The following is a 14,124-nucleotide window of genomic DNA, read 5'->3' as shown; positions in this document are numbered from 1 at the left end:
TGTTTATTTATTTATTTATTTATAGTTCCAGATTGATATTTCTCATCTTTAGAGATATAGAACTAGATGAGATAAATATAAAAACCAAACAACAGAAATGTCTTCACTTCCGAGCAAACCGAGTCAAAAAAATGGTTTACTTTTCAAGTTAAAAGCAAAACTGCTGGCGTGTTTCGGTGACACAACCGCACACGGCTATGGACGAGTGGCTAACGCAGATTCCCGACCTTTAAGGTGGTTCTGGATTTTGGTTTGTGCAGCCGCAGTCGCAGCTTTTTTTCAGCAGCTCTGTGGTATAACAAAACAATACATGTCAAGGCCTCTAAAAGTTAGAGCAAGCATTGGACACGAGGAGGTAAAAACATGTCATGTTTATTCATAAACAAAGTGATTTTTATTTTCATGGAGACAAAGAATCTGTTTTGTAAACTGAGTTCTTCATCCATTTACGTCTTATCTCATAAACATCAACTGTATTTTTTTATACATCCGTAGTCATACCACAAAAAATTACAACTAGCCGCCATAATGGAAATATCATTACTTCAGCCCAGTCCCTAAGCTCTCCCTGTAATGTGAAACGCTATTTTGAGCTGTTATGTAACCTAGAGGCACTCGCCAAATATGCAGTCTCTCGCCAACCCCTTTCAGACCTCTTAGCATGGACAACCAAACAAGAAAGAGGCCTTAGTATTAGTTTGGGACCCTACTTGTTATTGTTGTCGTTTTGTTTTTTTCTTCTTCTTCATATTTATTAAAAGCCAATACCAATACGTCACTAACATTGGACACCTTTTAGATTTGATAAGATTAGTACTGACCGTATGCGCTGAAATTTTTCTTCTCTAGAAACTCACGTTTCCCCAAGTCACCATTTGCAATTTAAACATGATTCGTCGATCACATATTCCAGTGGATATTGTGACAGAGTTTCCTCAGATATTGGACGGACGTAAGGCTCAGCTCAATGTTAAAAAAATGCCATAGATCTTTTTTAATTTAGCTTAACCTGGCTACTTGTCTTTTTCGTCTCTCGTACTATAATTGACAGTAGCTTATTACCATGGTTTTCAGCGTTACATCCTGAGCATGAGTTTCTATTAATTAATTAAACATAATGCATATCGTTTCACATAAAGGCCGTGTGAGGTAGATATGATTTTTATCTCCATACTAAATACAAATGTTTGTAAATCATTTTGTTAAAGGAATCATCAAAAAAAATTCTTCATCAGCTATAAACAAGACATCCTTTGATTCCAGTGAAGGAAATACGGTGCCTAACTATTCTGAACTTCCGGAGGAAGAGAAAATCATTCAAAGTGTTCTGCAAAAGTTGGCTGATAGACCGGAAGAGAAGCTTATGAAGTATGGCCATCAAATAGAAGACATGATACTCAGCTGCAAGTTTCATGGACGTGAATGTCTGTAAGTTGAATGAGGGCCTCCTACCACTATGAATGATGATCAATGTCCAAAATATCGTCCTCCCAGAACATTTTTGGCGACGGTTCTAAATCTGATTCACGGGTGAAATCAACGAGTGCCAAATTATGCCAGATCTTCACAGAGATTGATGAAGGGCTAACCCTCAAAACGTCAGTCTTTCTACTCTTTTCGGTGGCCAATTCACGTTTTCGACTCAGTTGTTAACACTGAATTACTAATTATAAATTGTAATTAACTATAATCTCCCACCGACGCAACAGCACAGTTTCTTTGAAAACTTACACCCTTTATGCTCTAAATAATTAATGCAAAATATGCCATTACTAATGTTTATGTCCCCTTGAAAACCGTGTCGAATACCCAGTAGTTGTTAATCTCACAATTGTAGTCCAATCCTCGAATTGGTAAAGCTGGCTCATTACGAGTTATGCTGGAAACCTTGATGGTACAATTTTCGTTACATGTGTTTCTGGTTTAAGGGACAAACATGCAGATATGCGCAAATACTGGACACAGTTCTGGCACACACGTTATGGAAATTGTTATTCCTTCAACAAAGGAATGGACAAGAATGGGACATATACACCTCTAATGACATCAGCACAGACCGGCATAGGTCAGTACCGAAGTATACCTCATTTACTTGCACTCGATGCATACATAGAAGTTTGCCTCATCTAAATTTAAAATCTTTTCATTGTAAATTCATTTCTTTGATAAAAGAAGATGACGAACAGTGGGAGGAGGATTAGTGCCGAAGAAATGATTTACATCATGTATATTCTCTGTCAGGTTTGACCCTAGAGATAGACATCGAACAAGATCAGTATATAAGTCAACTTTCCCAAGAGTCTGGCGTCCGAGTTTCCATTGGAGGACAGGAAGAGATGCCTTTTCCTTATGAACAAGGAATAAGTGCGTCTCCTGGATATTCTACAGCCATTCAGCTTCGTAAGGTAAGATACTGAACTACAATGTCTTTTTCGCAACATCTCAGTCAAGAGCGTGTATGTCATTGAGGATAGAAGTGCTTTCAAAGGCAAATCGCGGTGAGATGTGTAGTATTAATTCCCAAGGGTAAATCAATAAATTCTATGTGGTGTTAGTACCCAATGACGACGAATTAATTTGTATAACTTTTCTACCTTTCCCATGGATGAAGGAAATTAATTCTAACGTTGCCATAAAGCGGTCAAAATCCTTTCAACTGTTACCAAACCTAAACAAAAATGCGAATAAAAAACAATGAAATCCACAACGAAGTAAAACTTAGGTTAGAACATATTTCAGTGAAAAGGTAGTCAACTTCCAGTTATCTCACAGGTACTGAGCAATTATTGGCCGATATGAGATAGTATTCTGCAGCTGTGGTTTTTTTTTGTAGGTGATGATTAAAAGACTTGATCCATTCCGTAACAAAAGCTGTGAGAGCAGAAACGATCGATTCCAGGAAAGCATATTTGGACGATATAATGTGACTTATACTACCACTGTGAGATTCTTATTTATATCACGTATAATTAGTTTCAAATCTCATTGGATTTACAGCAGAGTCCGCCGTCAAGTTCGTTGTAATCGATCTTGCTTACGTTTTGTATTCTGAGAAGGTTTCGTAAAGACTCGATCCATGGTGTTGCTATGACTGATATCTCAAGAAAGAGTTGTGTTCTGTTTTCAGGCTTGCAAGATATCTTGTTTGGTCCAAGCGATGACATCCAACTGTGGTTGTGTCATCTATGAGCTGAAATACAATAACATGTCTGTTTGTTACATGGAAAACACAAAAATAGGTATGCGGTATCTCTTAGGTTCCATGCTCTGCTTGTTGCAAAGGAGAGATTTTGTCATAATATAAAAACAACGAATAACCTAAATAAAAGCTCTAGCCAAACACAACACATCGCGAGCTGCGTATGATGAACTCACCTTAGCATGGAATTTATCTTTCTATTTCTTATTTTCAGTCAAATGTATTAACAAGGTTTACAAGAGCTTTGACAATGGAAATTGTTCCAAATGCCAAGAAAGGTGCAGGTAATGTTATACGGCACTGGTCTTACCACTTCAACGCATTTTATCATGCTCGTGTTGTCAATGCATACCAACTGTAATCATTTGATTGCTTTCTTTTCCAGGGAAGACATATTCAAGACAACAGTATCCCTTGCAAAATGGCCGTCAATACAATATCGCGTAAGTAGAATTGGATTTTTAGTTGATTTTCTTCGACGCTGTAACATCTCAAATTAAATTTAATTCACACACCATCAGAATTTTTTGTCAGTGATATGTTTTCTTTCACGTGTAGGACACTCTTATTGCAAAAATACATGAAGAACATCATCGCAATCACTCAGGAGAGACAAGGTAAATACACATTTCTCGTCGTTAGAAGTGATCAGGATTTGTCCCCTTGGAGTAGTACTGGGCGAAGAGAGATCGATACCTAAGTCATTGGTTTGACGGATAAATATCAGTATCTGGGCAACTGCCCACCTACCCCTCCCCTAACCCAACATTAACCTCAACTTGTTGTCAATTGACTGTTGTTGAGTTAGGGGAAGGGTAGGTGGGCAGTTGCCCAGATACTGATATTGATCCGGTTTGACAAGGGAATGAGAGCTCACATATTCTGGCTTGGCCTGAAAAAAAAGTTGGACACAAGCTTAAGTACGCTGGGTTAGCAAAGTGAAACTCTGCTCACTGAGTCTTTATGTTCTTCTGCAGTGATCACTTTCTGAAGCTGAAGATCTACTATGGAGAACTTGACTTTGAAGTCATTGAAGAGGAAGAAGCTTACACGGTATGTAGACAAATTTATGATTATTCTCCTTGTTCGCCACAAGGCATAACTCTTTCTCATAACTGTCAAGAGACGGATAAACGGATCTGCAAACTGGGTCCTGACAGGTGCAGGCATGAGTAAACAGGCTGACTTCACTTAATTGAAAAAGATACTAATCAGTCAATGTCGCTTGTCATCTCATTTTCTTTACTTCTTTTGTAATTCGTGCTGCTGGGTTTTGGATCGCAGGCACTGTATATCTTACTCTATCGTTGTCGACACAGTAGCCATGGCAATGCTTTTTAAGATTGTTTTTTTTTTTACTTTTCTTTTTTCTTCTTTCGGCTATTGCCTTCGCCTTTGCTTCAGTTTGGAGAATTTTTTGCATTTGCCTTTTATTTGCGCGTTATATCCATTAATTTTATCTTGTATGAAGGTAAGTTTGACTGCATCTAATGCAAATAATATCATTATTTTCCAACAGATGCCAAGTTTTCTGTCTGATATTGGTGGTCTGATGGGAATGTGGATCGGGATTTCAGTGTTAACTATTGTGGAGTTATTAGAACTTATTGCAGTTTTGTTTATCACAGTGTTTAAGATGTACTCCAAGAAGGCGAACAGAGTGAGAGATATAAACGATAACAGTGTAGAGGGTCGTTAAAGTAAGGGAGAACACTGAATACTTTATTAAAGGTTTCAGTCAAACAAATAATTGAGGAAACTCAACTGATATCAGCCCGAGGGTCTTTGTTGACTACAATTTCCACTTGAGTTTTTTTAAAAGGCCAACAATTGTTGGAGAACTTTTAGAGAAACACTGAAAAACCCAAAGTTAGATTAAAAGAGTTTGCGCTCTGACTGATATCAAAAAAATGTTGGCCTATTTTCTTAACTTTTCTCAATCGATTTGAATAAGATTTTCGAATTCGTGATTCCCGTTGGAATAATAATACCGTTTTTTACGTCTGGGAGCGACAGACATCCACCTACAACGTACCGACCTAGCATGATTTCACTTTGAATGCTAGCTTTCGCTTTCCTAAGATACCGGGTTCACGTCACAAATAGCTAGTGCTCAATCTCTTAACTGTTCCTGTTAACACGGCGGGAGCTTTCGTCCTCAGTTTTAGCGGCCGATAAAAAAGTGATGAATCCAGAGTATTAATTATTTTGTTTGCAAGATATAAAAAAAATTCAAAATTCGGTCATATTCGGAAAGTTGGCAATACAACAATCACATTGTTGTAGAAACACTAATCTTACTAACCTCTGCTGATACTAGTCAGTGTAGCTAAGGAAACTGACGGAGGGGGTGGGGGTAGGTTAAGGAAATCCCTTGTAATTACTTTGTGTCGTCTGGCAACACCGTAAGAAGAAAAATGTGAAAATGGGAAGAGACCAGGCCTTAGAATTCAGGTACTTGAAAATTTCTCGAGAAAAAAACATGTTGTAAATTCACCGCACAGGGATCTCCTTACACAGGACTGAAAGTCATCTCTCCTTCACATTCAATTCACCCTCTCTTTATATGCAGACATAATTGCATATTGGTTTTATTTCCTACAGGGAGTAATAAACAAATGTATGTTCTAGCGAGGAAATGATGTGTTTATGTAGAATGTGTGAATACTCAAAAAAGCTTCCCGTAATAAATTGAAACTTCTTGTGCCCTTATTTCATTGAATGCTTTGTAATATCCCATTCAATAACTGAAAAAAACAGCTGTATTTATATTACCTTTGCGACCAACTTTGAAATGAATAAAAGCCAGTGATACAGACTTCTTATGCTAGTGGTGAACATGCCATGACAACAGTAATACTGCCTTTCGGACCACATATCTGCATAAAACTATTTACCTAGAACAATTTTAATTCTGGGTATATTTGTTTCAGCAGAAAATTCGGCGTAATTTTATACCAGTAGCTAATTGAGACAGTATGAAAATTACATTAATAAATATGCATATACACATTGTCTCTTTTTTTATCATTGTTTTGTCTCTCATTCCCCTCTGATCTCCATATTAACAACAGCTTCGCTGCAGCTGTTTCACAGATAAGATTCTATATATGTTTTAAAAATAGAAGCGGTTCATTCCTCTGCCATCGTCTTCGGCAAAAAGTAAGTCCAGTTGTCCATGTCGCTAAAGTAACTAGGTTGTTAACCTTGGAATAGACTTCTGCGAAAATTTGGAGCATATACCAAGCGAATCATTACAACAAAAGATACATGATATTGCTGAAACAAAATTTGCAAAAGCAGTTTTGATAATGTGATGTATGTGTAGGTTAGACATGGTTTGACGCTACTCTGTTTTAAAGATTTAATGAACTATGATGTAACCGAGAAGTTACAATTCATAGACCCAACGTTTCGACACTCCCGTCTGATGCCTTCATAAAGGCACTAGACAGGAGTGTCGTCACGTTGGGTCTGTGAATTGTAACTTCTCGGTTACATTCATTAAATATTTAAACCAGAGTAGCATCAAATCATGTCTGATTGTCCACCTGGTTGCTTTGTGAACTTTAATACATGTTTAGTTTGGTTTGAGGTCGAATGACACGCTACCAATAACATATCACTCTTTAACGAAGTCAAACTAAAGAGCTCAGAAATATGATCTTAGGAAATGAGGAAAGGGGATAATACAATGTATAGGGGTTTCTATTTTTGTCTGGTGGTTTTTTGCGAGATGTCTATCACGAAATGCCTCTAGCATAACTTAAAGCTTAACAACTGAAAAGGTTTTAAGTTGTCAATTTTTGACTCGTAAACACTATTCTCGACATTGTTATCGCAAAAATGTGCTGAATTGGTTAGTTCAGATGATTTTGACGAACGTAAATGTTGAAAATGGTCAATAACTCTACGACATCAGCCTTTAATTCGTGATCAAATGTAATTTGATACATGTTTGCGAATTTTTTTCATTTTCTTGCCAACGCAAAAGTCGACCACGAAAGATTTTCATCATACATTACGCTCACTTGATAATCAATATATGGCGTCAAATTAAAAGCCAGTGGGATATGACGTCACACGTATTTGTTGAAGAAAATTTGCAAGAAAATTTTATCGAGTAATGAACGAATATTTTTTACTCTAAAACTGTTGACTCTCTTTCAATTCTCAGAAAGATTGTGCGTTTTGGGGAATATGAAGCGCTCTCTTTAACAATATCATTAACATATAGAAGTAGTCCTAATGCTCTGAGCTTAGGGTAACACTGGCGCCATTACTGCCTTGTTTGTCTGTAAGATACTCAAAGCCAAAGTCTTTTTCGCTCTATGCTAATCAATGCCTCACAAGTTTGCGGAAAAAAATTAATTACAACACGCCTTGAAGTTTGGTTTTTAAAATTACATGGCTGAACACGTCATTAATATCAGCTTCACACGCCAGACAATATAAGGCAACTATTAAACAAGTAGTGTAATATAGTATAATGTAACTATTAAACAAATAGTCTTCGCTGTTTTCTGACTTAGCCCTTCTTAGACTAGGTATAATTTTCCAAATCAAACTAGCCAATCAGATAAAGCAATGCTGTCATGGTCTTGTAGAAGTAAACATGTATGTCAATTACAAGTGAATATCATTTCGCGACGTAAAAGATTCGCTCAATTTCCTCGTATCAAACCTAGCTAGCATGCTACAGATTCTGTTCCACTTATGCTAAGAAAGCTTTGCATGAGTCAGTACCATAAGGCTATGTGGATTCTATCTGAATCGCAAAATGAAACCATCTAACAAAACTTGCACGCAACTTGTAAAAGCAAGAACTTTATTGAGGTAAGGATCTGCATTTCACTTTAAATCATGTAGAGTTCTCAAAGTTGATCGGAACGTATGAGATAAAAGTACAATGAATTATACCCACAGATTATGCACAGATTAACTTCGTATTTATTCATTTTTTTTTTTTCAGAACCGTTTAGAAAAATGTGATACCGCAAACGTATTTTTCTCCGTAAAAAATATTTTGTATTCAGTTTCGTGTCGTGCTATGTCTGGCTATTGTTATTCAGTGTTTCAACTAATTCTTCCTCAAAATTCAGCTATCTATTAATTAATCCCCATCCAAAATGTATCTCTCACCTCGATCAGGACATACACGCGCAGTCACCATCTATGTCTGACGAGCTGTAAAAAGCCATGAGGTTCTCCTTTTAAATATTCTGTAAGCAAAACATTTTAAGTGTGCGTTACGTAACTACAACTTCCAGTTGTTAAGTGACTCTTCATTTATCTCAAGAACCAAGGGAAAAATTCCTGGGTTTGGGTTAGGGTAAGGGCTTTGGGTTAGGGTTCCATAGATAAATTGTAGCATTCATACTCAAGTTTTTGTGATGCAAATAATAAAAGTGTTATATATCTCTTGACCACTTTCTGTGCGATTTGCATGATAATAATGCGTTAAAAGAATAAATTAGTAGCGTAATTATTTATCAAACTCAGAAATTTCTAACCATCTCAATAAGTCACCAAACATTTCCAATGATAGACTCTTTATGTCAAAAATGGTCTTTGGAAACAGATGTCCTGATATGGCAATACATTTAGTACATGATGTTTTTAAATTTCTAGCAACGAAATGTAAATGTGTTTTGCCTGTAACTGTCACGAAAACAATACCATAATCTTTAAAGTTACACCACTTATCATCCCACCAACAAGTAAGATGCCTTACATTATGTCTCACATTTGCAGAAGTCGCCTTGTTTAAAATTTGCCGATTCTCATTATAATTTTTTTGTTTTTGTAATTTAAATGAATAATCAGGGGAAATTAAAAAGCTCTAAGCTAACATACACATGTCGGTTTCCCGGTGAAAATAATTTCATTTATTGAAATTTGGGTAAAGCATGATAAGTTTCTGTGTTCTGGGGTTGTACATAAATCATATTTATTAGACCGGAAATAGAAATAAATAACTGAACGATTCCATGAAAAAGCGTTGTCCCTTAAGTTTCAAAGTTCATAATGAAAAATACAATGACTCTCAAGTAATTTTATTTTAAAAATAACTACTGTTACTATATTGTTTTGTTTTTTCTGGGGCTCATAGTTGATATTGTAAGCTTTCGTGGTCTTGTTTCCAGTTTGAGGCCACAATAGTAATTCTTGGATAGCGTAAAAATCGTGTTGTTCCTGATCCCCTTCAGAAAACCTCTGTCAAACTAATCAATCTAAAGCATTGTCAGTGGAATTGAACAATAAAAAGAAAGCTTCCCCCCTGACGATTATCACGCGTGTCTTCTCACGCGCATTAGCCTGGCGCGTGCAAGTCGACCAAATGCCGGATGCGCGCATGTATGGCAGCATACATTCTCCATGCAAATGAGCAATGAAAAATAATGTGGTACTGACATAATATATGAGCTAAAAACGTGTATTTAATAACATAGTTATGACAGTTAAATTAACTGCATGATTATTATTTCTTGTCGGTAGTTGCATTAAGGGTAAAATGAAAATAGGAAGAAGGAAGTTCATTTCCGCTGAAATTATTTTCTTACTTTTTGTCAAATTCTAAGCCTTTCACTGTTGGAATAAAACAACAATTGCCAGTGTCACTGTTGGAACACTGCATTGAAATTAAAATCACCTCATTAGGAACTGCAAAATGATACAAAATAAACTTGAGATGACTATGTAAGGAACTTACATTATTAAACATCTTCACTTTGTTTTGCAGCAGTACGTGTCTGTGTTAACGAACTCAGGACGAACAGTATTTTGAGGCCGTAAGGTGAGTAAAAGGCGCGTGGGTTTTCATTAAAATCAGCGTGAAAAATGAAACTGTCTTATTCTAAAAACCTACTAAATTGGCTGAATATATACCCCATTTTGAAGAAAACGAAAAAGCGAAAAAAGCAGATGCGTGTGTTTAAATAATGTGATTTACGTAGTGAAAATTTTAATTTTTATGCTGGATGGCAACGAGTTGAACTTTAATCCCAAAATATTTTTCAGCCAAAAGAAAGAAAGAACTAGATCTCTATTTTAAAACAGCGTGGTTGAGAGACTGCGTAACTCGAAACCGTTAAGATCGCTCATCAAACTCGATTCGAATACGCCTTGGGTTGAGGATATGTATGTTTATACACATTTCTAATATCATATTTCACAAGTAGCTTTTTTTCACTCTATACAAGGTCTACGCGTGTAAACCACGCCAAAAACGTGAGAACTGTGAAACGCTATGTTCTTCTTAAGTATCTGAGGTCAAGGGCAGATCTGCAATCGCATAATGCGTTGTTAACCAAGCTTGTATGCATGATCTAAAGTGTTAAAGGCGCAGTTGAACTCGCATGCAAAATACTATAATTCTCTAAAAGTATAATCTATAAGAGCCTCCTTCGAGCCAATGAGAAGCTCTGATTTAAAGTGCTTCTTCTACTGGCTGATGGATTGCGCAAAATATAAGTTCTGACTCATAAATAAGGGATTTAAAACCCTGATATGTTATCAACAAAATCAATAGCAGAAATTTTACGTTAAAAAGAATATCATCCTGAAAAAGCTCGCGCAAGATAATGAAAACAGCGGTGAAATCCTTGCATTTGACAACAAAGTCACAAAAAAATCTAAATATCTCTGGAGAGCAAAGTTTTACACAACAAAATTTTTGTTTTTCGATCAACTCGAACACATGAAGACAATATGCAAATACTACAAAATCATCGACCAAACTGCTTTTATTTCAATCATTTTTCGACACAGGAGACAATTCGTAAAGTGACACTATAAACGTGCGGCCAAGAAACGGCAATTAACGATCTGCATACACTTCTTATGATGCACTTTATTTTCCATTCATTCTTCGCGGATGAAAATATTCTGTGAGTTATTTTATGTCGCTTGTACCTTACACCGAGTTCAGAATTCGTCCGTCTTTCTAGAACTGACAAAAGTCAATCACAAAAGGAAGCGGCAAAGTGTTTCACACAAGAGAACAAAAAAGACTTGAAGAAAAAGGATGACAGGTGACTGATAACTTCTCAAATAGTCTCTAATTGTCATTTTTGTCTTCATAAGAACAGAAAGGAAAATTCCATTTGATTCTATCCACTCTGGCTCGTCCAACTTCACAAGAGGACTTTCCATCAATTGGCATAAAAAAGTCCAAGAAATTATGTTAAGTTGACTACGAAAACTCCAGCCGACACCCTGACAGATGCAAAAGTGAGAAAGACTCTCAGGAGATAAGAGTGTTGTATTTACCCAGCTGTCGGATCACATTTAAACGCACTTCTACAACACAGAGGCCCTAATTTGAATATACGCGGTTCTTTCAACAAATCAAACTTACAGCGCAAAGTACAGAACCTGAAGCAACAGTCCATGAAATTCGACACAGGATAATACTATGGGCAACGATACAGAACATAACCACAAATCTTGGGACGAAAAGAAAGCGGAATTACATGTGATACTCCTTTGCTCCGTGGTTTTAATTCTGGCCGCTATAATTGTAGCCGGAAATTCTCTGGTGATTGCTTCAGTTATTTCCAACAGAAGACTTCAGAGTAAGACAAGCGCGTTCATCACAAGTCTCGCGGTTTGTGATCTCATCATAGGTCTGGTGTTAATGCCACTTATTGTGGTCTCAAACACTCTAGGCCCTGCTGTACAAAACGGGTTGGATTACTGTCATGTAACTATCTCTGTAGCCATAATGCTTATGTTTAACTCGGTGGCAAATCTCGGTGCAGTGACCTTCGATCGCTTCTTGGCCGTGGTGGTTCCTTTACGCTACAAATCAATTATGACGAAAAGGGTTATAGTACCAATCATCGCCTTTGTATGGATTTTTTCGACAGTTTTTGGATTCATACCTTTCATGGGTTGGCGTACTGTTGTGAAACCTAAGCCAGGCTCGGGGCTTTTTTGTCAAGTTCCACTGAATCTTGCGCCTGGTTATATCATTACAGTTTGTGTCGTAGGATTTCTTCCTTCCATCTTCGTACTAGTAGCGTATCTCAAAATCTTTCAGACTGCTTACCTTCACGAAGTAAGGATTGCAGCAGCTATTAACAGCGTTCTTCGCAACCAAACCGAACTCAAACTAAATATGATTAAGGAGATGAAGGCTGCTAAAATGGTAGCGCTCGTTCTTGGCGCGTTCATAATTTCGTGGGCTCCTCTGTATATTATCATGATTGTTGACATCGCCATGAAAAATGCTGTGAACTCGTATATTTACGCGGGAGGAGTAATTTTCGCTACGCTAAACTCAGCACTGAATCCTGTTATTTATGCATCTATGAATTCTGAATTTCGAGACACATTTAGAGCGTTAATTCAATGCCAGAATGTGAATGCGAACAGAATTGCTCCAGGGCCAAGTTAAGATTGCAGAGTAAACATCCAAAACCTCACAATTTTTAGCTTCGGTTACTTTACATTCTAATGATGAACTTCCTATCTCTGGTTAATCATTTTTTGTCAGTATGCATGACCACAGAAATAGGGATAAAGAACTATTCGCATCAAAATTTTTTTAAACAGAGTAGAAGTATTTTCAATTTTCCCATGCATTTTATGCAATACGAATTTCAACTTTTATTTTAAGACCAACTTAATAAATGAAATCTGTTGATCCCTGCCGAGATAGGGAGCGGCTTGTTATGAATAAAATTATTATATAAATTAGTGAGTTTTTTAAAGAAACTCCCCCAGATTTCCAGCGGAGGAAAATAGCTCACCGAACTTTTTAAATTTAACGAGTAAATGATGAAGAAAAGAAATAGAGCAAACGGGATGTAGTCATTTCTGTTCGGCCAGAAATGTTTATTTCCAAAACCACTTGAATTAAGTTTTAAGAATTAGAATGCAGATTGTTTTCTAAATTTCGACCAACTCTTTGTTTGTTTCTGAACCTACAATGAGCTCATTTGGAAATAAAAAGGATTTATCCTTGCAATGTGCTCCTTTTGGAATTTTTGCCTGCACTTGAAAGTGAATTTTAGCTGATTTTAAAACCGGCTTCACTTTCTTTCACTTTCGGTCAAATCATCTGTTTTAGTTGTGTTTAGAGAATTTCATGATACAAGATGCTAAATTTACCTCAAGACGATAAACACTAAGAACTTTTCCCTTATTTGCAATTATACAACATTTTATTTTTATCAAAGATAACATGTTAAATTTGTACTCGGGTGGGTTAGTTTTTTGTCGCTGATACCGTCTCACATAGGCTCTTTGGGAAACATTTTCCTCAAAATAGTGTTTTTTTTCTCTAGTATAACCTCAGTAAACAAGAAATCTTTGTGTATAAATCTCAGCACAGCTTGAGAGCAAAATTCAATTAATTTGTAGTATCCCGTGGCAAGCGAATCACCTTTATTGACACCATTGTCAACGCCTTGAGTCACAGACCTCTTTTAATTAGTCAAATCGTTCAACTAAAGAAAAAAGGCACTTGATACTTTTCAAGAACAGGAAAAGACTAACATAAATTGGATATTATAAACTTCAAGTCTTTATTCTTATTTGTCTTCATTTTTTGAAAATGGTTACTGACAATAATCCCGGTACCAAGCTTATTCACTCTGTGTGTTCTTTTATTTATTGGTTATCATCCATGCTTTCTTTGTCTTTCAAAGTTGAAAATTGTAGCCTCCAAAGTTTTGATCCTCTGAGACTGGAGGCTGGTGTGGATTTTAATTCACAGAGAAAATGAAATATCATTAATCATTAAAACGAGGAGTGGAAGCAACTTTTAACTGAGTGATTGTTGACCTTAAGACGACGAGTCCACGAATCCTGCCTTGCCGGCTTCTACCACTTGTAGGTTGTAAAAACCGATGGCTTTTCACACGAATGTTAACTGCAGACCAGGCAAGAGACAATTTCGTTGATACGTTACTCAATAA

At 36.6% G+C, this 14,124-nt stretch overlaps 2 protein-coding genes across 5 annotated transcripts; both read left to right on the top strand.

Moving 5' to 3' along the window:
* Positions 1 to 6,209, top strand: LOC113672722 (acid-sensing ion channel 1C). The gene is made up of 12 exons (XM_027189054.2): positions 1 to 355; positions 850 to 952; positions 1,209 to 1,428; positions 1,929 to 2,065; positions 2,242 to 2,405; positions 2,834 to 2,941; positions 3,128 to 3,239; positions 3,414 to 3,483; positions 3,585 to 3,642; positions 3,758 to 3,816; positions 4,177 to 4,252; positions 4,719 to 6,209. Exons 1-12 carry the CDS (start codon positions 98 to 100, stop codon positions 4,896 to 4,898), a joined length of 1,545 nt encoding a protein of 514 aa, XP_027044855.2. The 5' UTR covers positions 1 to 97; the 3' UTR covers positions 4,899 to 6,209.
* Positions 6,210 to 6,275: 66 nt separating this feature from the next.
* On the top strand, positions 6,276 to 13,172 carry LOC113672669 (histamine H2 receptor). 4 transcript variants are annotated; one of them, XM_089203067.1, is made up of 3 exons: positions 6,276 to 6,361; positions 9,942 to 9,995; positions 11,290 to 13,172. In XM_089203067.1, the coding sequence occupies exon 3, from the start codon at positions 11,616 to 11,618 to the stop codon at positions 12,597 to 12,599; it is 984 nt and encodes a 327-aa protein (XP_089059193.1). In that variant the 5' UTR covers positions 6,276 to 6,361; positions 9,942 to 9,995; positions 11,290 to 11,615; the 3' UTR covers positions 12,600 to 13,172. The 4 variants fall into 4 exon arrangements, with proteins under 4 accessions (XP_089059193.1, XP_089059195.1, XP_089059194.1 ...); XM_089203069.1 differs by having other exon boundaries at positions 6,279 to 6,361; positions 11,285 to 13,172; XM_089203068.1 differs by lacking the exon at positions 6,276 to 6,361 and adding an exon at positions 7,866 to 8,035.
* The last annotated feature ends 952 nt before the right edge of the window (positions 13,173 to 14,124 follow it).

This window comes from Pocillopora damicornis, chromosome 4 (genome assembly GCF_964200805.1).
Source record: "Pocillopora damicornis chromosome 4, jaPocDami1.2, whole genome shotgun sequence".
Lineage (NCBI taxonomy): Eukaryota > Metazoa > Cnidaria > Anthozoa > Scleractinia > Pocilloporidae > Pocillopora > Pocillopora damicornis.
The sequence above is the reverse complement of the archived record's forward strand: the minus strand, read 5'-3'. Positions and strand labels throughout refer to the sequence as shown.

Excerpts from the sequence above, each read along its gene's own strand:
- LOC113672722 (XM_027189054.2), top strand. The coding sequence starts at position 98 with ATGTCTTCACTTCCGAGCAAACCGAGTCAAAAAAATGGTTTACTTTTC. Across the intron at positions 356-849 it reads CAAGCATTGGACACGAGGAG|AAACTCACGTTTCCCCAAGT; the intron begins GTAAAAACATGT and ends TTTCTTCTCTAG. Across the intron at positions 2,942-3,127 it reads ATGTGACTTATACTACCACT|GCTTGCAAGATATCTTGTTT; the intron begins GTGAGATTCTTA and ends TTCTGTTTTCAG.
- LOC113672669 (XM_089203067.1), top strand. The coding sequence starts at position 11,616 with ATGGGCAACGATACAGAACATAACCACAAATCTTGGGACGAAAAGAAA.